The sequence below is a fragment of the Mustela lutreola genome, chromosome 9, assembly GCF_030435805.1.
Source record: "Mustela lutreola isolate mMusLut2 chromosome 9, mMusLut2.pri, whole genome shotgun sequence".
NCBI lineage: Eukaryota > Metazoa > Chordata > Mammalia > Carnivora > Mustelidae > Mustela > Mustela lutreola.
Window position 1 is genome coordinate 24282722 of NC_081298.1, and position 26054 is coordinate 24308775.

At 40.6% G+C, this 26054-nt stretch overlaps 2 protein-coding genes across 2 annotated transcripts in view; one reads left to right on the top strand and one right to left on the bottom strand.

Annotated features, from left to right (window-relative positions):
• Positions 1-4812, bottom strand: part of ASIP (agouti signaling protein) — a 138435-nt gene extending 133623 nt beyond the window's left edge. Inside the window, exons 1-2 of the mRNA XM_059133496.1 lie at positions 4637-4812; positions 2521-2648 (exon numbers count right to left, since the gene is read on the bottom strand). The gene's annotated coding sequence lies outside the window, so the exon portion shown is untranslated. The remainder of the gene's footprint in view (positions 1-2520; positions 2649-4636) is intronic.
• A 52-nt stretch (positions 4813-4864) lies between these two features.
• EIF2S2 (eukaryotic translation initiation factor 2 subunit beta) lies at positions 4865-24746 on the top strand. Its single transcript, XM_059133484.1, has 9 exons — positions 4865-5021; positions 10138-10315; positions 12026-12129; positions 16957-17092; positions 17721-17821; positions 18681-18829; positions 21618-21674; positions 23579-23664; positions 24277-24746. The coding sequence occupies exons 1-9, from the start codon at positions 5007-5009 to the stop codon at positions 24450-24452; spliced, it is 1002 nt and encodes a 333-aa protein (XP_058989467.1). The 5' UTR covers positions 4865-5006; the 3' UTR covers positions 24453-24746.
• The last annotated feature ends 1308 nt before the right edge of the window (positions 24747-26054 follow it).

The following is a 26054-nucleotide window of genomic DNA, read 5'->3' on the forward strand; positions in this document are numbered from 1 at the left end:
TTTTGGAGGTAGAGTTCAGCGATTCATCAGTTGTATATAAACACAGTGCTCATTACATCACATGGTCCATCACCCAGTTACCACATCCCCCAACCCCTCCCCTCCAGCAAACCTCAGTTTGTTTATCTTACAGTTTGTCTCCCTCTCTGAATTCATCTTGTTTTATTTTTCCCTCCCTTCCCCTATGATCCTCCATTTTGTTTCTTAAATGTCATATATATATAGTGAAGTCATATAATTGTCTTTCTCTAACTGACTTATTTCGCTTAGCATAATACCTTCTCCTTCCATCCACATCATTGCAAAGGGCAAGATTTCTTTTTTGGTGGCTGAGTAATATTCCATTGTGTGTGTGTGTGTGTGTGTGTTTACACATCTTCTTTGTTCATTCATCTGTTGATGGGCCTGTGGGGTCTTTCCATAGTTTGGCTATTGTGGACATTGCTGCTATAAACACTGGGGTGTGGGTGCCCCTTTGCATCATTACATTCGTATCTCTGTGATACATACCCAATAGTGCAATTGCTGGGTCATAGGGTAGCTCTATTTTCAACTTTTTGAGGAACCTCCATATTTTTTTCCAGAATGGCTGCACTAGTTTGCATCCCAACCAACAGGTTAGGAGAGTTCCCTTTTCTCCATATCTTTGCCAACATCTATCATTTCCTAACTTGTTGATTTTAGCCATTCTGACTGGTGTGAGGTGGTATCTCATTGTGTGTGTGTGGTTTTTTTATTTTATTTTATTTTATTTATTTGAGAGAGAGGGAGGGAGCACAGAGGAAGAGGGAGAAGCAGAATCTCCGCTGAGCAAGGAGCCTGATGCAGGGGTCGATCCCAGGACCCAGGGATCATGACCCAAGCCAAAGGCAGACACTCAACCAACCGAGCCACCCAGGTGCCCCTCTCATTGTGGTTTTGATCTGTGTTTCCTTGAAGTCAAGTGATGTTGAGTATTTTTTTCATGTGTCTGTTTGCCATTTGGATGTCTTCTTTGGAGAAATGCCTGTTCATGTCTTCTGCCCATTTCTTGACTGGGTTATTTGTTCTTTGTGTGTTCAGTTTGATAAGTTCTTTATAGACTGTGGATACTATCCCTTTATCTGTTGAGACATTTGCAAACATCTTCTCCCATTCTGTAGGCTGTCCTTTGGTTTTGTCAACTGTTTCCTTTGCTTGTACAAAAGCTTTTTATCTTGATGAAGTCCCAAAAGCTCATTTTTGCCTTTGTTTCCCTTGCCTTTAGAGACAGGTCTAGCCAATAGTTGCCATGTGCTGAGGTCACAGAGGTTGCTGCCTGTGTTCTCCTCTAGGATTTTGATGAATTCCTGTCTCACATTTAGATCTTTAATCCATTTTGAGTTGTACTACAGTTGATTTTAATTATATTAGCTCCAGTAAAATTTTTTATCCTATATGATTAAATAAAGCCTCCTACTTCAACTACATCTCTATAAGCAATCATGTTAAAATTTTAGCACTATTGGATTTTTATCTATTAATTCAACAAATTATCCTCAAAGAATTTATATACATTCTAGAAGTGAAGTGAAATTATGAAAATCACAAGTAAACAACCTACCAATAAATTAAACAAATTGTGGGACGCCTGGGTGGCTCAGTTGGTTAAGCAGCTGCCTTCAGCTCAGGTCATGATCCCAGCATCCTGGGATCGAGCCCCGCATTGGGCTCTCTGCTCAGCAGGGAGCCTGCTTCCCCCCACCAACCCCTGCCTGCCTCTGTGCCTACTTGTGATCGCTGTCAAATAAATAAATAAAATAGTAAAAAAAAAAATTAAAAATATATATACAGTGACTTTGAGATCTCTATGAGATGAGCAAACATAGAGAAGTAGGTACTTGGATATGTGAGGCTGGAACTCAGTGGAGAGGTTTGGGTTGGAAATATGAATTTGGGTATCATTAATATAATGACAGTTTGTAGAGATAGTATATTCATTAGACTATAGCCTGATCAAATTGCTTAGAAATGGTAATTCCTAAATCTCCTCAGTGACAGTATTATCTCATAAGTCATTTTTATATATGGCTAAATAATTAAGAATTCATTCCTACTAATTTAGATCCTAAAGGTTAACTCTATTTAAGATTTCTTTAGCGGGAACCTCATTATGCCTTCTGCCTACTATGTCAATCCAAAGATTAATTTAATTTCAGAGTTACCAGATGCTTCATTAATATCTCAGTGACTTTTCCCTTTCTTCACCAAAGCTAACTCTTAAAAGACCCTACATAATGAGGTAAAAATAGATGAGAGGATGCATGGACTTGCTTACCAAGTACAATGAGTATTAGACTAAGAATCATGAGATCTGGGTTCCAGTTCAAATACTACTACTATTTAATTTTATTTCATTCATGCCCTCTATTTTAATTATTTTAATTCATAGCCTCTACTAAAAGAGGCCTGCTATTTTATGGGTCAAGTGAAGAGACTATGGATTATTTTAAAGCCTATGAAAACATAAAATTTCGTATACACTTGAAGGATTATCATTACCTTACTATTGAGTAGTGGGAGATCTGGAGTGGTGCTAAGCTTCAGGAATGGCCCAAAGTGAAGATTTCAATAGTCTATTTCTGGATTTCTTACTATTTTTTGTGGACTCCATGACTTGGCTTCTGTATCTATAAAACAGAAAAATTACAATGATTTCTCTCACTGTTATGAGAAGAAAACTAATAAATACCTATATATTTTGCAGAGATTCCTAAATGAAAGAGATTAGGAAGATACAGGTGATTATTTGCATTGATGCTCTTATTAGCTTAGTCTGAGTAGGATCGTCTCTTGGAAAACCTGGAAAAGCTTAGCTATCATTGCTTTATGACTTTTGCCTGCTTTCCAGGAAACCTTGGCTTTCCTGGAAAACAAACTACTTCCTTGGGGGAATGTTTGAAATCTCTGAAGAGTCTCATGCAAGTAGCCAGTTTAGGGAGGTCAGACTTGGGCCCCAGGAAGGTCAGACCTGGGCCCATGCTGTAAAGGAAAAGAAGTCTTTTCAGAAAAGTGGCCAAGGACTATTTGCTAAGCATAACAGCATTTCCCAAACAGGGAGCAGAGGTACTATAAGACCTCATTAAGACTTTTCGTGTCTTTGTTATTGTTAACTGAATAACTTAAGGGTGATTTCTACAGAGGTTCTCTCCACTTTCATCACTGGTCCTCTCCCTCTGTTTCTTCCCACTTCATTTGTCTTTGCTTTGTCTCAGTCTTCATTGTTCTAGTTGAACAGGTTTTTCAGAACTCTAGGCCACGCAGTTTCTCTCTCTTTTCAAGATCTCCCCATTTAAAGCGGTTTGGGGATTCTCATGTGGCAAATGTTTCTTACCTTTCAAAGACCCAGGAAGAGATAAATGGTTTATGCCAGTGGCTCCCAAACACGGGTGATTTGGTAATGTTTGGAGACATTTTTGATTGTCACAACGAGACAGGGTGCCACTGACATGATGGAGGCCACGGATGCTACTGAACATCCTAAAATGCACAGAACAGCTCCCAACAACAAAGAATTATCTGGCCCCAGTTAAGCCTCTGCCTTTGGCTCAGGTTATGATCTCAGGGTCCTGGGATCGAGCCGCGCATTGGCCTATCCGCTCAGCAGGGAGCCTGTTTCTCCCTCTCTCTCTGCCTGCCTCTCTGCCTACTTGTAATTTCTCTTTCTGTCAAATAAATAAATAAGATCTTAAAAAAAAAATTAAAAAAAAAAAAAAAGAATTATCAGGCCCCAAAGGTCAATAATGCTGCTGTGGAGAAACACAGGTCTGAGCAGATATCAGTAGTTGAAGATTACTGAGCAGGTACTGCAGCCTCCTTAGGGATGCAAAGTCTCACAGTGGTCAAGCGACAGCATGGTGTGTCTACCTCCTTGTAAGGAGACAATAAGTCCAACTTTGTTCAACTCTAGTGGTGGAGTCAGTGGTCTTTGGCTGGAGGCCATCCGCACTCGTGAGAGCCCCTTCAAAGATAACTGCTCTTATTATGGCTCAGGGAGAACTGCGTGATGCCTCCCCCCCCCCCCCCCAAGAGCATTCAAGCAGAGATTTCACGAACAAGTATTTTCAGGCTTCCTGACAGACTGGGGGCAAGCCGTCTCTTCTCAGGAGACATCTCTCCTCAAAACTACAGAGGAGGGGCACCTGGGTGGCTCAGGTCATGATCCCAGGGTGATGGGATCGAGCCCCGCAGCCGGCTCTCTGCTCAGTGGGGAGCCTGCTTCCTCCTCTCTCTCTGCCTGTCCCTCTGCCTACTTGTGATCTCTGTCAAATAAAATCTTTTAAAACAAACAAACAAACAAACAAAAACTACAGAGGAGACTTTTGGTTTCTGACCTCCCAACCTGGAATCCAACACGTTAGGTTTAAATTTCTCATTAAGTAAAGCCTCTCAGTGAGGTGCGCGCCTCTAGCTCCAACTTTTGAGTTCCTCAAAGACTAAAATACCTCCAGGGCGCACGGAGTAGGTAGTAGCAAGGAAATTTAAGCCCTACCGGGTTCTTATTACTGGGCGTCCCACCAACCACCCTAACTCAGGAGAAATGGCCCCGAATTCACTCCATAAGCCCCGTAGAAAAACGCGGAGACTGAGGTAACAGCCGTCAATTGCAAAAGCCAACCTTCAGTCCTTAGACTTCCTTAGACGTCGCTCAAGCGCACGAACCGCGGGGCGGCCGTCCGGTAAGTGCCCGCCTCTTTTAGACGAACTACAAGTCCCAGCTTGCCCGCCGCCGCGCCGCGCCGTCGCCTGGTAACTCGCGCCAGACCGAGCGCTCTAGGTCGGCTCCTCTGCGCGCCTGCGCCTTGGTAGGCTCTGCGCAGGCGTATTTCCAACGCTTGGGAGGAGAGGGCGGGGTATCGTTCCCTTTCGCTGATGCAAGAGTCTAGTGCGGTGGTAGGAGAGGTGTCGGTAGGAGCAGAGCTGCCACCGGGGCCTGGGGCTGACCCGTCCGACTTCCCGTCCGTGCTGAGCCCACTCGAGCCGCAACCATGTCCGGGGACGAGGTGAGGGCCTGAGCCTGGCTCTGGGGCTAAGGACTGAGGTGGAGAGCCTTAACCCACCCCGGTGTGGGAGACCGGGCCTGCGGCCTAGCGGCCGACCTCCGCCATGTGGGGCAGCCGGGCCTGGGCGGCTGGGAACGGTAGAACCGGTGAGGACTTCGGAGCCGCGGGCCTGGTGGCGCCCGGCTCTTCTCAGGGCGGCGGCGCCGAGGCCTGCTTCCTCCTGTGCCGGGCGTTTCCGGACTTAAGAGCTCGTTGAGTCGCCCTCCCAGAAGGGGGCTTGAATGCCCGGGTGATTCCCCGAAAGAACGAGATTGGGGCTGCCGACCGCTGCATTCCTTTCGATTTGACAGTGCGGCTCCAACTCTCCTCGCTGGGCGCCGGGAGTGCCGAGAGGAACCTGCCTCAGCTCCGGCGGAGCGCCCTCGTTTAAAACTTTGTAGGCTCGCATGTCCTGGCCGGTATCCGCCCTTATTCTCATCTCGAGCATTATTTCTTTAAAAGACCTAGGGGTGAGGGAGATAGGACAGAGGAAGAAGACCCTTCAGCCTCAAAAAGTGACTCACCTCGGAAAGTTTTAGGGCGGGAGTCCCTGAGCCTTCCTGAGCAGAGCTCACAGCGACGTGAGCGGGAAGATGGGGCTACGAAGCTGGCTGGATCTTATTCCACCGTCGTGCTTGTACCTCAGCAAATTTTCTCAAATCCCTTTTAGCCAGATTTATTCCAGTTCATGTAAAATCAAACGGCTTAAAATGAAATCTGATTTTAAGTACTGTCAGTAAGTATTGATTGAGGAAAACTACGGCTTACCGGCCAGCTCTCCCCGCCAAAAAACAAAAAGCTCTTGAATTTATAATAATTCACTTCGTAAATATTGGGGTGCTTGGCCTATAGCGCCTTGGAGAGTAGGAGGAGGAAAAAATCAGGGCTTTCTCGAGCGTTGGTTTTTATTAGGTAGGCCCTGCACGAATTTCCACAGTAGTGGAAAGGCCTGATCATAGGGTAAAGAGAGTGGTTAAGAAGGCAAGTACATGTGCTCACAGAAAGGATATTCTCCAATTTGGTTAGAGTGAATTCTCTTGAAATGTAAGTGGCGGCTAATTCGTGGAGGGATTTGAGGACCACATAAGAAATTTGGATTTTTTATACTGGAGGAGTAGACTCCAATCTCACATATGATTTCACCACCGTGTAAAATTGGTATTGTTATGCCCATTTTAGAGATGAGAGAACTGAGGCTTAGAGAGTTGTATGATGCCCATGACTAAATAATAAGTGGTGGATTGAGTAGTAGAATACCAGATCTCTGCAAACAATACTGCCTCCATCTAAGTCACTGGGAGGCTCTTGCTCTGTTAGGAAATAACTGAGAATCTAAATGAAATCGGCGGTTCTTGCTTGGAGGTCATACTCTGACCTCCAAGACATTGCTCTGGCTACTGTATTTTTCAAAAGTTCTGAGAGTGGCAATGTTTCATGCTTGGTTTTTTTCCTACTCATTTTCTAAAATTTTCATAACCTTTAACAGTGCCTTTGTAGGTACGGTGTGGTACTATTCTGTGTATGGGGTTTATGGTAAAGTACTCATAAGTGTTGGACTTAAGAGATCTACTATTTGCTACAGTGGGTAGAAGAAATAGGGCCATTTCAACATAGCGATTTGGGGAGCTGGAGGATTCAGTTTTAGCAGTGGGGTCAAGTTTTGAAGGAAGTGGAATGTGAATAAATTATTGAAGGGTGAACAAGATTTTGTCAAGCAAAAATGGCAGAACCAGCATTCCAACAGAGGGCTTTGGAAGCCAATAAAGTGTTAAGTAGCTTAGCACTTCGCTGATCTACCAGTCCAACTTCATTTTATAGGCAGGAAAACTAGGGCCTAGGCAGCAAATTAGTGGGACTAGAAACTCAGCCTTTAGCTTCCACTCTGGAGGTATGTTCAGGATCTGGTTCCTCAGTACTGTTGACTAAATTAGTATTCTTAGGCAAGTCCTTAACTTCTGACTACTTTACAGACTTTAAGGATCAAGTGAAAAGTTGTACGTGGAAAAGATTTATAAACTACCAGGGTCTCCCCAAGAGACCCTGGGCCTAAGATAGAGGGTTAAAGAACCTACTGTTAGTTTGGGGTTATTTTTTTTTTCCTATTTTCTCGCATTTCCTTCTTTAAGTACTTTATTGATGTATAACTGACATAAAATAAACTGCATACATTTCTTTTTAAACCTGGTAATTAAGCCAGAAACTCACCAAAATATAACTTTCTTTAACCTAGTGGAATCCTGACCTTTTAAAAGCAGTCTTCTAGAATCATGGAAAAATCCCCTAATCTTCAGGCATTCATTATTTTTCAGACCATTTTTTTTGAAGTGCTGTTAATAACTAAGATTACCTCTTATTACTAGGCCTCGTTTACAAGTTGTCGGAACTATTGGGTTTTCACACAACGTGGTAGGATGTTTTACAAAAGAAGTTTTAAACTAAAAAAAAAAAGTTCCTGATTAAAAATGGAATGTGTGTTGTACAAAGTCTACAAAACACAGAAGAATACAAAGAAATAAAAATCTTGTCACCCAGTCACCCAGAGAGGAGAGTATTTAGCATTCCTTCTCACCTTTTTTCTCTAGGTTCTTTTGTAACTAACACTTGCTTCCTGGGTGTGGTGTGACCATAAAGTTATCATCTTGGGTAAATTCTGATGGATGAGAGTAGGTTACCACTTTTCATGAAGCATTTTAGCATTCTCCAGCCCAGCCCAACCTGGAAGTTGAAAGTGAGAAGCTGTTTTTGAAAGCTTTGCTGTGGACTTACTTAAAAAAAATCTCAAGAGGTCTGTGGTTTTTTCCTAAGTGTACTGTTAGCAACTATTTGCTTCTCAAATCCAAACTAGTCTCACATTTTGAATGTAATAATTTGTGAGACATGAAAATCTTTAAAAATATATTTTTTTTTACTCAGCACTGACATGGCCTTGTATTTTGGGGGAGTACCCCTCTGGGCACTACTGTGGGATCCCTGGTTTCCTTATTTTTAAACCCTACTTTGGTAGGTGGTGTGAGTATATGAGGGAATAACTATATGTCTTAAGTATCCAGAGATAGTAATTGAGAGAGATGTTAATTATTTCAGTGTATAATTCCTGCATGTTTATTACTCTTTACAAGGCTACAACCAAACTGTTTGCCTATAGATTTAAGTATGAATGTTTTTCAGAGAGTAGGAAGATAGCTGTGAGGCCATCCTCTTTTCGAGAATCCCTCCTATCTTTGGTCTGTCTTGCTAAATAATAGTTAAAAGGTAATTAGTATTCCAGGGAACTTGACACTTGGGGAAAAAAAATGCAATACATTGTAAGCCCTGCCAGACAACCAAATTTCTAGTGCCTTGTGTGTTCTCTGTCCTTTTGCCAAATTTCCATATTTCAGGAATGAGGATAAACTGGATACCTCCCTGGAATAGATTGCAACATTCATGTAGAGTGACCCAGGACCTAATAGTTAGCAGTGGGGAACTTCTTCCTGTTTCTTCAGTCTTCTTTATTTTTTATATCCTCTTCTTTAAGTTGCTCAGTAATGTTCTTCAGACTGACTGCATTTCAGAATTACTCATTTGCTACACAATTAAATCTTGGTGAAGGTGGAAGAGGAAATCTTTGAAATGAGGCTGTGTCAATTTCCAAAATATCTTGCAGATCCTTTTTCATTGGGTGAGGACGATAACTACCCTCCCTTAATTACAGACCCTAGTTTGGTTCAATTGGTTGAATTTGGTTCAATTTGGTTCAATTGGTTCAGTGTAGTTCAATTTCTCTGATGTACTTGGATGATAAATTTAAGTTAATTGGAATCAGTTTGAGGAAATTTTTTTGAGTGTTTCATGATATGTCTTGAAATTTGATCACCCCAAGTTGATGAAACTTCAGTGATAGGAATCAAGAGATACCATGCTTTGTGAACTATAAAGCATTATATAAATTATAATAATTGCTAACATTTATTGAGTACTTTTGTTCCAGGCACTGTACCAAGTGTTTTATATTTAATTACTCATTTAATCCTCCCAATAATCTTGTGAGATTTGTTTTTGGTTCTGCTACTGATCTCCATTTTATAAATGAGGCATGTAAAAGGCAAGAACTTATCTGGAGTAACACAATTAAGTGCGTGCCAGAGTCAGGATTTGAATTCAGTCAGTTGGGCTCCAGATCTTTGCTTTCAAATACTTCTCTGTCACAGCAGATCATTGGGCAAAATCCTAAATTGAAGCATGGTAGAATTTAGACAAAGATTGGTAAGGGCTTAGAGAGAAATACTTGAGGCTTGAATCCAATTCTGTTTGACTTCAAAGACCTCTTTCCATTTTACCAGGCATCTACTCTAAATGTTGCTAAACTCTTGTGTCTAAAATAATAATCTAGTCTTTTTTTCCCACGTGATCAGCGTATACAAGATGCCAAAAATAAGTTATAAATTAGTTTTTCACTTACTCTCTAATGGACATTAGACTTAGAATAGCTAGGAAAACTTAATGTTCCCAAAACAAAAAGCAGAGTAAAAGCTTATGGAACTTTCTCTTATTTAGAGATTTGCTATAGGAAGAGGGTCTGATGGATTTTCTTAAAGATTTGTCTGAGCTTGGGGAGGAGTGTCGGGATGGGATGAGAGACGTTTTTGTTTTAATTATTTATCAGGTCAAGTCTCCCGGCATAGCAAACCAGCCGTAAATAAAACTTGTGTAAGCTGCCGAGGCATTGGTTTTCTCATCCATAGAGTGGGGAACATAGCATGAGTTGTTGCTAAGGTCCCTTCCCAAGTTCCATGATACATTTATAAAGTCTCCAAATTTGTTCATGAAATTTAAAAGTGAAGTTGCTGTATCTTGTGAGGATTTACAAATTTAAAGGCATGTGCACGTGTTTCTGAACCATACCCCTCCCCCACCCCTTTACTAATAAAGGTAGGTTGTTGGATGGACTTCCTGTGTATGTTTGTAAAATCCTTTTTGGTACTTTAATGCACCATATATTGTACTTTCAAGCACATATTTTTTGAGTATACAATATTTGGAATGTGAGTATCTTTAAACACAATCACTTGGTTCTTTTTTTTCTTTCTTTAAACAGATGATTTTTGATCCTACTATGAGCAAGAAGAAAAAGAAGAAGAAGAAGCCTTTTATGTTAGATGAGGAAGGGGATGCCCAGACAGAAGAAACCCAGCCCTCAGAAACAAAAGAAGTAGAACCAGAGCCAACTGAGGACAAAGATGTAGAAGCTGATGAAGAGGACAGTAGGAAAAAAGGTGAGTTGTAGATATAGAAGAGTCACTGTTGTCCTGTGAGACCTGGTTCTCTTTTGTGTTTTGGATTTTGTGCCTACAGTGACCTCCCAGCCTGGTAAGTGAAGTTGAGGCTATTAACATGTTGTATGCACTTGGTCTTGCCAGATTTCTGATAGATTTATTCCAGAGAAATTCCTACCAGTCCCCAAGTTGCAGAGATGACAAAACCTCATCATCTCAGGCCTGGTTTTTCCAGTCTTCCCTGTCAGGTCTCTATTTTCCAGTTTCAATTGTAGTGGTATTTGAGTGTAGGCAGAAAGACATTGGAGCAAAATAGGCATTTTTGTATCTTAGCAAATCTGAGAATCTATAGAAGAGATTAAAATTATAGCTTAAAATGTTTGGATTTAGACACCAGTGTTTTAGTCCCTCTTGTGTTCTAACATAAGACACTATTTGATTACTAGAAATAAATGATACGGTAAACATGATTTATGTCTGTTGAACATACTACACTGTTGGCGATGGGGAGAACTGACATTTATTGAGCATCTAGTATGTGCTAAGCATCTTTTACATGTTTAAAACAAACTTGAAAAGTAAGACAGGGGCTCCTGGGTGACTCAGTGGGTTAAAGCCTCTGTCTTCAGCTCAGGTCATGGTCCCAGTGTTCTGGGATCGAGCCCCACATTGGGCTCTCTGCTTGGCTGGGAGCCTGCTTCCTCCTCTCTCTCTCTGCCTGCCTCTCTGCCTACTTGTAACCTCTGTCTGTCAAATAAATAAATAAAAATCTTTAAAAAAAAAAAGTCCACTTCCTTTTAAAAAAAAAAAGTGAGACATTTTTGTGGTAAGACCAATGAATTCGTAAGTAGCTCCTTGAAAAACCGTAGCAGATGGATCCTAAAGTATTCTTAGTGTACAATAGGGCAGGACAAATGGAAGACTTATTGAATAAACCCATTATTACTAATGGTGGATAAAGTTTCAAATTGTAGGCTTAATGAATGTTATATACTTTATAAGGCCTTTTGTTGATGGATTGATTTTAGTAACAATGAGCTAACCACTAGTATTTAGATGAAAAAAATATAGCACCTTAGTAGCCAGTAGGGAGGTAGATAAGCCATTAAGTATCTCTGTTGGAATAACAGAGGGTTACTTCTGTTAACTTAGGCACTTAGGAGGCACCTAAAACCCAGTTGGGGGATAAGGTTAGAGTAGGCTTCTTGGTGGAAGTTACTTCTAACCAAGATCCAGTGAGATGAAGTTAAGTGCCACATGAGAGGGCCAATGGGAGGCTTTAGGTAAGAGACTACACACATGACACTAAGAAGTAGAAGTAGTTTAGACTAGAACCAACAACGAAGGGTTGGTAGATGAGAGCAGGGCCAGAAATGGAGAGAGAAAGCTAGAGAACCTTGGAAATTGTGTTAGAACTCTGACTTTGCCATAAGAAAAATGAGGCATTGTATGTATGGTCAGATTACTAAAATTATTCCCAACATGGGTCCCCTACCCAGGTTTTTCCTACAAAGCCTTGACTTGACCTGCTATTGAGTTTTTCAGAACTGTGATCTTGGGTTGTAGAGAGACCACTGTACTAATTAATACCAAATCTGTCTATTCTGGTCACTTGACTAATTAATAGCTGAAATGTTGGTTTAACTCGGTTTGTGCTATACCTTCTGCTAGTTGTTAATAATTTTTACCCTTAATTATCTGTATTTTTAGATGCTTCTGATGATTTAGATGACTTGAACTTCTTTAATCAGAAGAAAAAGAAGAAAAAAACAAAAAAGATATTTGATATTGATGAAGCTGAAGAAGGTGTAAAGGTAGTATTGCTTTCTTATTGAAGGTAAAATTTGTCCTCTCGAAGGTTGTTAATGGCTGATGTTTCTTTTGCCTCAACAGCTTTGCTTTTGTTATTAAGTACTTGATCAGTGTTAAGGTCATTTTCTTGGGATTGTGTCTGACTAGGTATCTTAAAGAAATTATGGTTTAAAGGAATATCAATTGAGTTTTACACATTGTATTGCAGGTGCCATTAAAATAATTACAAAATGCCCTTGGCCATTAACCACACTGAGATTGGATGAGGAGAGATATCTGTATAAGTGAGAAATTCTGTGGAGCATATATTCATATGGTTTCTTCTTTTAGACTTTTGGTAGCATGTTGAAGATACACAAACTTATGCATGTTCCTCTGAGCAGCAAAAAATGAACCCCAGCTAGTGATGGTTGGTGGCTAATGATTTTATGGTCTATAGGAGAATGGGAGCACTTGGTTTTATGGGGTTCTCTAGTCTTTTAGGGACATGAGGCCCTGTGATTATCTTGTTACTCGATCAGTTTCCAATATAAATATCGCAAAATTCTTTTTAAAAAGGATAGATTAAGAGGTGGGTAGGTGGGTAAATAGAAGGATGGATGAGGAAGGAGATGAAAGTCTGTTACTCCCTTACTTAGAGCTACTATTTGAAAGACCCTGTCCAGGACTTTTGAACAGACCCATACATCTGTTTTAAAAATCCAGGATAATAGCAATTTTATGTATATACAAGTGAGAAGGATTAAGCATGAGAACAAACATACACATGTACTAAGTGTCCCATTTTATGCTCTTTACCCCAGTTTTTTTTTTTTTTTTTTTTTTTTGTAAGATTGGTTCCCTTTTTTCTTTAATTAACATACAATGTGTTATTTGCTTTGGGAGTACATATCTGTGAATCATCGGTCTTACACAATTCACAGCACTCTCCATAGCACATGCCCTCCCCAATGTCCATAACCCAGCCACCCTATCCTTCCCCTCCCCCCCACCCTCCAGCAACCCTCAGTTTGTTTTCTGAGATTAAGGGTCTCTTATGGTTTATCTCCCTCCCAGTCCCATCTTGTTTCATTTTTCCTCCCTACCCCCATAACCCCCACCCTGCCTCTCAGATTCCTCATATCAGAGAGATCATATGATAATTGTCTTTCTTTGATTGACTTATTTAGCTTAGCATAATACGCTCTAGTTCCATCCACATTGTTGCAAATGGCAGATTTCATGTTTTTTGATGGCTGCGTAATATTCCATTGTATATATGTACCACATCTTCTTTATCCATTCATCTGTTGTTGGACATCGAGGTTCTTTGCATAGTTTGGCTGTTGTGGACATTGCTGCTATAAACATTTGGGTGCAGGTGCCCCTTTGGATCACTACATTTGTATCTTTAGGGTAAATACCCAGTAGTATGATTGCTGGGTCATAGGGTAGCTCTATTTTCAACTTTTTGAGGAATCTCCATACTGCACCAACTTGCATTCCCACTAACAGTGTAGAAAGGTTCCCCTTTCTCCACATCCTCGCCAACATGTGTCCTTTCCTGACTTAACTTGAGCCATTCTGACTGGTTGTACCCCAATTAGTTTATTTGCTCAAACTCAAGTAAATAAAGTGTATCCCACATGTAGTAGGAAATGTATACAGTAGTAATTCATTCAGTTTTGGAAATGGCCACAATTTTGATAACTTGGTTAATTCAGCAGATATGTATTGGTAATTACAGTGAGTCCGGCATTGTGTGCTAATTGCTAAGGAACGGAAATGAACAAGATATTTTTCCTTTTAAGAGATTATTTTAGGGCACCTGGGTTGTTTAGTGGGTTAATCTTTGCCTTTGGCTCAGGTCATGATCTCAGCATCCTGGGATCAAGGCCTGTGTTGGGCTCTCTGCTCGGCGGGTAGCCTGCTTCCCCTTCTCTCTTTACCTGCCTTTCTGCTTGCTTGTTCTCTCTCTCTCTCTTTCTCTCTCTCTCTGTCAAATAAATAAATAATTTTTTTTTTAAAGATTATTTTAGTTCAGGAATAATTTAGACTCCTTTAGAACAAGGCGGCTTTTTGTGTTTGTTTATTTGTTTTTAAAAATTTTATTTATTTGACAAAGAGAGACATAGCAAGAGAGGGAACACAAGCATCGAGGAGAGGTAGAGGCAGAAGCAGGCTTCCCTGTTGAGCAGGGAGCCCAGTGGTGGGGCTCCATCTGAGTACCCTGGGATCATGACCTGAGCCGGAGGCAGATGCTTAACAACTGAGCCACCCAGGTGCCCCAGAACAGGATGATTTTACCTGGATTTATCTTATTGTCTCCCTGTTTGGGGATTCTCTTCTTTTCCTACTATTGTAGGGAAACTGAGAAAGAAATGTTCAGATTATACTGAACAAATGAGGTTTAAATATCCTGGATAACAAAGTGACATATCAGATGTGCTATAGAAGGTCTTGGTTATTTAACAAGGTTTTGTTGGTCAGTTCCTTTAGTAGCTTTTGTCCTGAAGAGTCATGTTATAAGCTCTACTCTTACTAAATGCTTAAATACTTTTTTCTCTGCTATTGAAGGTATAACATAGCTTGTTACTACAAGTATCCTCATCAGGTAAGGCATGAAGTTTAACTTGAAACTAAAGTGTTTTTAACATAGGGGTATTGGGTTACTCATCCACCTGAATTTTCAGACCATCACAGGGCTTTTGAAAAATTTTGAAAAACACTCTGCTATTTTCTGTGTTTCACTGGGTCTTTGCTTCAGTTTGGAAGTAGATCTTACTGGAATGAAGTCAATAAATAGTATAGGACTAGAAACTAGTTGTTGCGTGCTAATTTATATAAGCATTATCTAAGTTTCTTGTTTAATGACTGTCGTCTTGTTTGATGACTGTCATCTTAGAGACTAAGTTAATATCCTTTCTTGTTTATGTGTTACCCAGCTAATACACGTGAGAGGATTGGTTTTTGATGGCCAAATGTGGCATTGCGACTACATACTTGGATTTGGGATCTCAAGGCTGAGTGTCATTTACTCCCAGCTATTCCAATTTTTCTGCTAAGATTTATGAAATTACAGTGGCCATTGTCAGAGTACTTCAGGATGTAGGCTTGCAAAAATAGACCTTGATAGGTAATATTGACAACATATTTCAGGGTGGGAAGCCAGATAAGCTGCTCAAAGGATGGGAGAGATTAGAAGACTAGAGACTGAGACTGGCCCTTTCTGATCTTCTGGGGTGTGTCTGACTCATTTCTAGTGCCCTGTTTACATCCATAACTACAGCTACTCTTGGGATCCAGGTTTACCTTGTCTCCATCCATTCATCAGGTGAATGTAATTCTCTGGGTTCTGCCTTTTCCCCTCTTTCATGATGTCATTTATTGAAATGATGCCTAAAGACCTTTTCACAGTCTGATGCTAGGCTGACTGTGATATAATAAGAAAACAATTATTTGGTCTTTGTCCCCAGTTCCTGGCACAAGACTTCTAAAACTCTTGGCATCTCTGGAGTGATAAAAGTGTATTTTGAGAGATGACTAGTGGCTAGGAGCTCCTGGATAGCTTTAGGGTGGGGGCTGGTTGTCAGATTAAGCCATGATTGAAGGATTGGAACTTTCACATACACAGTCCTCCAGGGAAAGGGGCTGGAGACTGAGTTCAGCCACCAATGGGCAATGATTTAATTAATCTGTCAGCATAATGAAACCTACATAAAAGCCCTTCAATGGCGGTGAACACGTTGGGCTGTTGGGCAAGTGGTATAACCAGAGAAGGCTCTGCAGCTGCCTCACCATGTATTTGGTGTCAGGAGGGAAAAAACACTTCCATTGATTGCATCAGAATACTTAGAAACTCTTTAAAATACTCCTGAACCCTACTGCTGCTGAAGATTGTCAGTCAAGATACAAGATTTTTTTTTGAAGATTTTATTTATTGTAAAGAGAGCCCACATGAGCAAGAGGGACAGAGGGAGAGGGAGAAACAATCTTAGGCAGACTCTGCACTGAGTGCGAAATCCAGTGCAGGGCTCGATCTCACGACCCCAAGATCACAATCTGAGCCGAAACCAAGAGTCAGATGCTCAACTGACTATGTAACCTAGCTGCCCTAATACAGAAATCTTTTAAAGATTTTAGGTGATTTTGACAATGGTCTGGTTTGGAAACATGGGCAATACTTGTAAGATCTCAAGGCTGATAGATAAAAGAAAGGAAAATATGCCACAAAAGTGTCTTAAGGAGAGGTACCTCTCTGGCTCAGTCAGAAGAGCATGTGACTCTCTGATCTCAGGATTGTGAGTTCAAGCCCCCACATTGGATGTGGAGCCTACTTTAAAAAAAAAAAAAAAAAGGTGTCTTAAAGAACTTCCAGCTTAAATGACAGACTTTATTTATTTATTAAAATTTTATTTATTCTGAGAGCGAGCACAGAAGGAGGAGAAACAGAGACCTACTGAGTAGGGATCCCAGCACGGGGCCCAATCCCAAGACCCTGAGATCATGACCTGAGCCAAAGGCAGAAAGATTTTATGTATTTATTTATTTGAGAGAGGGAGGGAGGGGCAGAGGGAGAGGGATAGACAGACTCACCACTGAGCACAGAGGATGACACAGGGCTCATGACTTGAGCTGAAGTCAGACGCTTAACTGACACAGCCATCCAGGTGCCCCTAAATGGCAGACTTTCTGAGCCAGTTTGGTTCACCTGTGAGAGACATTGCTTATCTATAACTTCAGTTGTGAATATTTGTTTTCCTCCAAAATGATGTCAGCCCATGTAATTTAAAAAAAAAAAAAAAATAGTCTTGGTATCAAAATGTTGATTCTTAATCTCAATTTCTTAGGATCTTAAGATTGAAAGTGATATCCAGGAACCAGCTGAACCAGAAGATGACCTTGACATTATGCTTGGCAATAAAAAGAAGAAAAAGAAGAATGTTAAGTTTCCAGATGAGGATGAAATACTAGAGAAAGATGAAGGTAATATTGGGGCTCAGCACCTCATTTCTAGGTTACACAAGACTTTGGCCTAGTCTCTTTGATGACTTCTTATTTTTCTCTTCTCCTTATTTGCACTGCCTGATAATGGAAACTGAAAGGAAGAAGTATTTAACTTGATAATGAGACTTCAAGATTTCATGGGGGGAGAATTTGGCAATTGGGATTACATTAACTGTAACTGGATTTTAAATAATCAGAAATTTTTTTCATTTTTTGTTAAAAGTGCTGTTTTATTAGCTCTAAGTGCTAAAGTTCTTTAGAGAACTTCAGTGTAGGTAGCAGGTGGATTTTTACGGATGTGGATGTTTCCTAAGTGCTTCAAAACAGCTGGACTTTTTCCCTCTACTTATCCCATTGCATTATGTTATCTTGTGTTTATTTTTTGGTGTGTCTGTTATCACAAATTCCTAACATAGATGTTTCTATTAAGGATTATTCATGAAAGTTGTAACATTGCTGTCTTGAAGGAATAACAGGTTGGTTTTGAGCCTTGATACTTTTTTGCGGGAGGAAGACAAATGTCTTAGAAGCTTTAATTTCTCCAGATCTGACTCCCCCCACTTTGTTACTGCCCACCCCTCATTCTTATGATCTTTATTATCTGTAGCTTTAGAAGATGAAGACAGCAAAAAAGATGATGGTATCTCATTCAGTAACCAGACAGGTCCTGCTTGGGCAGGCTCAGAAAGAGACTACACATATGAGGAGGTAAGATAAATTCTGTTATGAAAAAGGGCTAAGATGTTCACTAGAATTCAAAGAGCAAGATCTTTTATTTTTTAATAATTACTTGGAGTGAGAGAGAATGTGTGCTGTGTGGTGGTGAGGGGCAGAGGGAAAGAGAATCTCCAGCAGACTCTTCACTGACTGTGGAGCCTGGGTTCCATCTCATGACCCCTGAGATGATAATTGGAGCTGAAATTAAGAGTTAGATACTTAACCAACGGAGCCACCCAGGGACCCCTGACGAGCAAGACCTTTATACTGAATTGGAAGGGTCATTTAAGAACAGATCAGGAAACAGGCCCAGAGAGGTCATAGTCCTTGCACAGTGTTGCCTGATACCCTCAGATACCCAGAGTTCAGCAATCATTATGGTATTCACTGTTCCATCTGAATCTATGAACTTCTGAGGACATGGAGCCCCTTAATTGGGAGAGCAGTAGAGGAAGGGGGTGAGACTAATTTAGGGCTAAGGGGGAGTCGAGTTCATTTCTTTGGGCTTTCCTGAATCTTACTTTCCCATGTATCCTATACTTTCCTGTAGAAACAGCAAAATTAGTAGGGCTTATTCATTCATTCATTCATTCAACTTTGAACTCAGTATTGCTCAGGATCCCTAATAGACCAGATCCTGGTTGAGGATTGAGTCCTGCTCTTAAGGCGCTGCCAGAACATGTAGTGATAAATGTGTGTGTTTAGTAAAAAGTGTGTATGTGCTGCTGAAGTGAGCAAAAAGTGAGTACAAAGTGATGTTTGCTTTGAAGGTAAAACAGTGACTCAAGTGGGAATTTTAAACTTCTGCTATTTATACAAATGTATGTGAATATCATTTGTTTCTCTATAGCTACTGAATCGAGTGTTCAACATTATGAGGGAAAAGAATCCAGATATGGTTGCTGGAGAGAAAAGGAAATTTGTCATGAAACCTCCACAGGTTGTCCGAGTAGGAACAAAGAAAACTTCTTTTGTCAACTTTACAGATATCTGTAAACTGTAAGTTGGTTAATGGGGAGTCCTCCATCCCAAATGCCAGATACTCAGTGGAGGATATGTTAAATCCTTATTGGGCACTTTGTTGCAGGTAGAAGGAAAGAATGCACAAGTGTCAGGGTTGGTTTGAGTAAGGTCACAGTTTAAGTCTGTCAGTTCTTCCTAAGGTGAGAAAAGCCAACTCTTGCTGACCCATGAGAATGGATCCTAACCAGATGGAGTGAAGGGGGAGGAGGCTGGATGTAGTCCTCAGACAGGAGCCTGGGGAGCCCAGCTAGGGAGGTGGTAAAGCGCATTAGGCTGGGTGGGCCTGCCACACAACTGGAAGAGTGAGCGCCAGGACAGCAGCTGAATTTGGAGTGCCTCCTCTTTGGATGGTCATTGCCAAGACATGGTCGATGGGATTGCAGCTTTCTTAATAACCATCACATTCCATATGTATCTCACCCCCAGGTCACTCCCTGGGCCTGTCACTTCTAGCTCAGCTACATCTTTTCTGACAGGCTCCTTAGGGCAGCTGACCTTATCTACTGTTTGTTGCTCAGTTTCATAAATGATACATGCTTATTGCAGATAAAAGGCAAAACAGTGATGAACACAAAAGAATAATTACTAAAATTCTTCCACCCTGAGGTCATCACTTGGTTTCATTATAGCCATTACTCAAAAGGTTTTAGACTTTTTGCTGATAATAGCAGTAGTATATTCTTATTTTAGAAAATACAGACATGCTAAAGAAAATGAAAAATCATCTGTAAGTCTACCATTAAAGATAATCATAACTTAATACTTCTATGTTTAGCTAGTATTGTGCATGTAGATATTTTAAAATAGATTGGTATCATACTGTGGGTTTAACTGAGTTTTCTCAATATATCACAAAACTTTTACCCATGTCATTAAATAGTCTTCAGAAATGTTTTCAGTAGCAACACAACATATTCTAACAGTTCCTTAGCTGGATATGGTTGCTTCTGAGTTTTCATGATCAGTGGCAAAGCTTCAGGACACATCCTGATACATGTATCTTGACAGTAACTCGGAATAGAGCCTTAGGGCAAAGTACTGCCGAACTGAAAGGATTGGGTTATTTTTGTGGCAAATGTTAGCAGATTGCTTTCCAACAATCTCCTACCAATTTATATCCCACTAGCAGTGTAGGAGCTTGCTTGTTCTATTATATTTTTCACCAACCCTTACTATACTTTGGGAAGGAGTAACTTAAAATTTTTAATAATAACTAGTTACTGGAACAAGTTCAGACAATGCCAAGTGAAGAGAATGATTTTTTAGAAAAGAATTATTTTAGAGAGCACAAGCTGGGTGGGGATTGGGGCGGGGAGCAGAGGGGGAGGAAGCAGACCCCCTTGCATACGGGGCTTGATCCCAGGATCCTGAGATCATGACCGGAGCTGAAAGCAAGAGTCATACACTTAACTAAGCCACCCAGATGCCCCCCGACCAATGAATAGAATTAAGTTTAAATACTGAATGGCATTGCTCTCTATTTGCTTTTTCCTATTTGGGTGGGGAGGGGGTTTGTAATATACATATCTGCCTTGTTCTAAAAGCAGGCTACCATAACTTTTTTTTTTTTTTTTAAAGATTTTATTTATTTATTTGACAGACAGAGATCACAAGTAGGCAGAGAAGCAGGCAGAGAGAGGAGGAAGCAGGCTCCCTGCTGAGCAGAGAACCTGATGCAGGACTCGATCCCAGGACCCTGAGATCATGACCTGAGCCGAAGGCAGCGGCTTAACCCACTGAGTCACCCAGGCGCCCCTACCATAACTTATTTAACTGCTCTTCATTTGCATATTTAAGCTGTTTTCAATTTTTCTGTTTTCTTATATTTATATGTATATCATATATATATGATTTTTAAAAAGGAAATAACATAGGGATTAGCACAACAGCCAAGTGTCCCATTGCCTGGGTTTCATACATTTTGACCTTTGACATTTGTGCATATTTTTCTTCTTTAAAGGTTTTTGTGGGGTTGTTTTGTTTTTTCTTAGAGAATCCCATGCAGGTTCCACGCCTAGCACAGAGCCCAGTGAGAGGCTTTATCTCACAACCTTGAGATCATGACCTGAACCAAAATCAAGAGTCAGACACAACCAGTTGAAACACCCAGACACCCCTAGATCTTTTTCTTCTTTAAAAAGGCTTTTAGGGGCACCTGGATGGCTCAGTGGGTTGAGCCTCTGCCTTCGGCTCAGGTCATGATCTCAGAGTCCTGGGATCAAGCCCTGCATGGGGCGCTCTGCTCTGCAGGGAGCCTGCTTCCTCCTCCCTCTCTGCCAACTTGTGATCTGTCAAATAAATAAAATCTTTAAGAATAAATAAATAAATAAAGAGGGTTTTACAGTTACAATCAAGGACATCTGTGTATCTCTTTCTGATCCCTTTACCTTCCTTCTCAGAAAGAGGTTAACCTGTAAAGTTGGTGTTACTTTTTTTTTCTTTTTTAAAGGATTTTATTTATTTGACAGAGAGTACAAGCAGGCAGGGTAGCAGGTAGAGAGGGAGAAGCAGGCCCCCTGAGCAAGGAGTCCAGTGTGGGGCTCTATCCCAGGATCCTCGGATCATGACCTGAGCCGAAGGCAGTTGAGTAACCTAGCCACCCAGGCACCCAAGTTGGTGTTATTTCAGGGTTTGATGGACTAATCACTAAAATTCACCAAGTAGTTGAGTACAGATAAAAACAGCGAATAGGGTGGTTTTTTAAAAGAGATTTTGTAAGATTTCCAGTGAAAGATAAAGTTTATATATTCCACTTTCTTTTTAGATTACATCGTCAGCCCAAACATCTCCTTGCATTTTTATTGGCTGAATTGGGTACAAGGTAAGAAACAGTATTCACATTTATATACAGTGGTAGATAGCAGTACTAGGTGTTTCAAAGGAACTTCTCATAACTTGAAAGGGATATATAACACACTTAGAATTCACATGATGATAATCAGAGGAACTTTTAGGCCAGGGAGGGAGGGAAACCGTTTGAGAGTTTAGCTGCTTAGGAATAGGGAATAGAGTTAAAGGGGCTCACCTATACAGGCCTGCTGGTGTTCCTGTCATTAATTAGAATTTTGGGGTGTTCTTAGCAAATACTAGACTTTTAGGCCAGAATTTATTTTCTGAATTGTTAATAGGGTATCAAAGAAATAGACTGATGAGTGGCACAGGAGAAAACATTGAAACAGAGATCCATAATTAGTTATTTCCCAGTCTTCAGGGCTCACATGTTGAAGGCACCAAGCCAGTCCATTCCCATTCAGGGAGATCATTACCCCATGGGGCCCATCCCAATGAGTATGACCGTAAGTACTAGGAATCCTAAAAGTTCCTTTAAAAATAAGTAACACAGTCTTAAAGCATGATAATGACGACTAACACATACTGAGTGCCTCCTGTATGCCAGGTACTATGGGAAGCACATTTGGGGGCACTGTCTCAGTTAAAATAGTCCTGTGAACTATAAGTGGAAATTAGTATTACCCATCTTACAGGTTTGGAAACAGGTTCATGTGAGTTGCTCACATAGCCAGTTAATAGCATAATCAAGATAGTAAACTCAGTTCTGCCTGTCTCTAGAGCTTGAGCTCTTAAAAGGCTTACAAGGATTAATTCAGCTTGTTGGAACGGACTACACTTGCTGTGGGGTTAAGGGGTTAATTTGACTAGTGGTAGATAGGTAAGCTCTGTTGTAGAATTGTTTTAAATGTAAATTTGTTACATTATTTTTAACTTGTATAAACTAATGAAGGAATAAAAGCTAGCAGTGTTCTACTTCTCAGAATAATCTACAGTTTTTGTAGAGGTGGGGTATTATAACAAGTTGTGACCAGTGAACTTGTGGTCAGTGGGCTAAATATTATGGGGTTGTTGAGAAAATTCAATTTCTTTTGACAGTGAATGAAAAAAAATTTCCTACATCAAGCAGTGGAATCACCATAGCCTGGAAATTAAGGGTTACAGTACACGGAGGATGATAATAAAGCCTTATAGTTAAAGGAGAATCACAGGAGAGGTTCTTAGCAGTCAGTTTTATAAGATACAAAACAAATATAAAATTAATGCTACCTGGCTGAATTTTGTTTCACTTTGTGATATGTAGCAAATGATAATGCCTATCACACAGCTTTACCTTATCAAAGTGCTTGTCAGCATCTTCTTTTTTTAAAAGTACCATTGACAATATGTGACCTGTGATTTCAACTGTACTTTATTGGTAACAGCTTTAGAGATACAATTCACACATTTAAATGTACAAATGGCTTTTAATATGTTGACACAGTTGAACAACCATTACCACAACCCATTTTAGGGTATTTTCATCCACTCAGTGACTGAATCAAAACATTGGGTGCTTGGAATTTTTAGAGATCTAGCTCCCTTCCTGTTTCTATATTTATAGATTATAGACCCCCCTCACTGTCTTGTACATGGCATACATTCAGTAGAAGCATCCTTTTCCTTTGTTGAATAAACCATCACACAGTTAAGGAATCAATTTGTTAGACTTAATCATAAATCTGTCACTGGAGATTTAATTGGTTGAAACTGGACTTAATGGTAGGAAATAGGAGTAGGTCATCAGGCACCAACTACTTAAATTTTGAAAAATCAGGTAGTACAGCACTGCTCCTAGAACTTGCCTATGCCATTGAATATATTTTAAATAGGCCCTGGAATTTGGTTTCTTACAGGAAACAAAAATAATGGAGAAACTTTTCTTTTCTCTTATAGTGGTTCTATAGATGGTAATAATCAACTTGTAATCAAAGGAAGATTCCAACAGAAACAGATAGAAAATGTTTTGAGAAGATATATCAGTAAGTATATATTTAATTATATTACTCTGAAATGTTCTCAGTCAGGCTGTAATATTTTAGGGGAGATCCACTCTTTTCTTAATGAAGCTAGAATGGGTGACCTTCAAAGATGAGGGAAAATGATGGGAAGATGGGACAGCTCAAGGGGACTCTTGGCAGCTGCTTAGGGGTATGAGAAGGGTTTGGCTTTCTTAAGGCCCATCAGATCAAGGCTATTGGCTGGTTCTAGGCTGAAGGCCAAGTTAGGGAAATCTCTTTGCAGTCAAGCCTGGACTGCCTTTATCATCTTCCTAATCACTTGAAATTGGCAGGTGGTATTCCCATCTAGGAAAACTGTTGTGTTCTGACTGGCTCTCCTGTAGACAGAACCAGGAATGGCATCTGGCAAGCATCCCTCCTCCTTGGACATTTGGAGTCCTTGGTTTAGTACCTGAACCATCACAGCAGACAGCTTGTGTCTTTTTATCCCTAGAATATCTAAGTTAGGCTAAAGCCTTCCCTGGTCTGGGTGCCAGCCTGGGCTTGTGGAGTCCATTGTAGATGTTTCAGAGGGAAAGAAACCTCTGGCTCACTGCAGCTGCCAGGTAATTCTGAATGTTGCTTTTCCTGCAGAGGAATATGTTACCTGTCACACGTGCCGATCACCGGACACGATCCTGCAAAAGGACACCCGACTCTATTTCTTACAGTGCGAAACTTGTCATTCTCGATGCTCTGTTGCCAGCATCAAAACCGGCTTCCAGGCTGTCACAGGCAAGCGAGCACAGCTCCGTGCCAAAGCTAACTAATTGGCTAACCACCACTGATTTTGCAAAGTGTGTTGTGGAGATTTGGCTGGACAGGTTTACCATCAGAGTGGATATACCACTGTATTAAAAACAAGATAGAAAAGCTGCCAGGTTCTTTGGCGTGTGGCTGGTTGGTCTGAAATCCTTGCAAGATGCCGATGCTCAAGCTGTTGACATACTCATTGCCACTTTAACAACTGTCAGAAAAACGTGATGGGGTAAGGCGGTGCTTTTTTAAAATCGTTCATAGACTTATGTAAAATGCAAGATAAATTAAAGTTATTATAACAGTGATTCTTTCAATTTGGTTTGTCAGTTTTCTATAAAAGTTGTGCTTAATGAATTCAGCAAAAACAGTTTGTGCCTGGGCTCTGGTGAGGTCTATCTTCATCCTGAGAAACTGGACATTGGAGGTCGTTTTTCTTGTCAGCTCCTTTTGGGATAAAGCTTCATGAGAGCGTGGTTGGAACATGATATCTGTGAGGACAGCCTGTTTTCAGTGTCCAGGGATTGATTACATAGATTTGAATTCTTTTCATTAGGTGAGGAATTACTGCCACTACCTCACTACTAAGTCGTCCAGCTGTTAGCACATGAGGGGAATACAAGGTGCTAGGTACCCTCCCTCTCTCAAAATTTTCTTTCTTGCTGGCCACTAAGAAAATCTTAGAAACAGCCTTTAACGTCTTCTAAACAGCACATGAGAAAAACCCTACCTGGGCATCTATTTATTGGTGAGGAAGGCATTGTGGCATGTGATTGTACCATACAGAACTGAATCCAAACCATGATGCTAGAGAATACTTTTCTTTTTCCCAACTTCTGTTCTGGGTTTAAAAAAGACCCACCGTAAATGCTTTTATTTTCTATATTAAAAGTAATTTTTTGGTGTGACCATGAGAAACCTAAGAGGTGATGGTGCCTGTGTGGTGCTTTTGGTGCCTCCAGTTCTGCCGCCTGAGGATTTGGCTGAAAGCTATTTCTCCATATAGCACAGGGAGAAAGATCATTTCATGTGTCTGCTGGGATCTGCCTTGCACACACCTGACGATAAGGGCATACTGCTGCTCTCATGGCCTCACTGCCAGATTCCTAAGTGGCCCCAGGAGCATTCACTCAGCCCTGAATGTCTTAACCCTGTTTTTAATCACTGTGACCTTTCAAGTACAGGCCAGAAACACCTTGGCCATGAAATGGTGGAGGGAGCAGAGTAGTCCCTCGACCTAACAGGTCCCAGGGAGACCACATACACTGGCTGAGCTGCCACCACTGCCCTGATGAACTCAACTGTTTATGATGCCATCTTCCTTCTTTTGTATCTACGCCCACACAATTCCCAATGTCCAATGTTACTGCGTGAATAAAACAAGGATTAGTGCCTCTTGTGTAATTAGCACTCCATTGCTTTTGTGTGTATCTATGTGTTTCATTCATTTTTTACTTTAGTGGGACCCCCTAGGGGAGACAGGATTTTACTATTTTACTTGTGTGACAGGTTGGCACACAGTTGTTGTAATTTCAACCCAATTGTAACTTCATTCTCAAAATTATTTCTGGACTGATAACACCTTTTAAGACTGTATGATTAAAACTGAATTAACT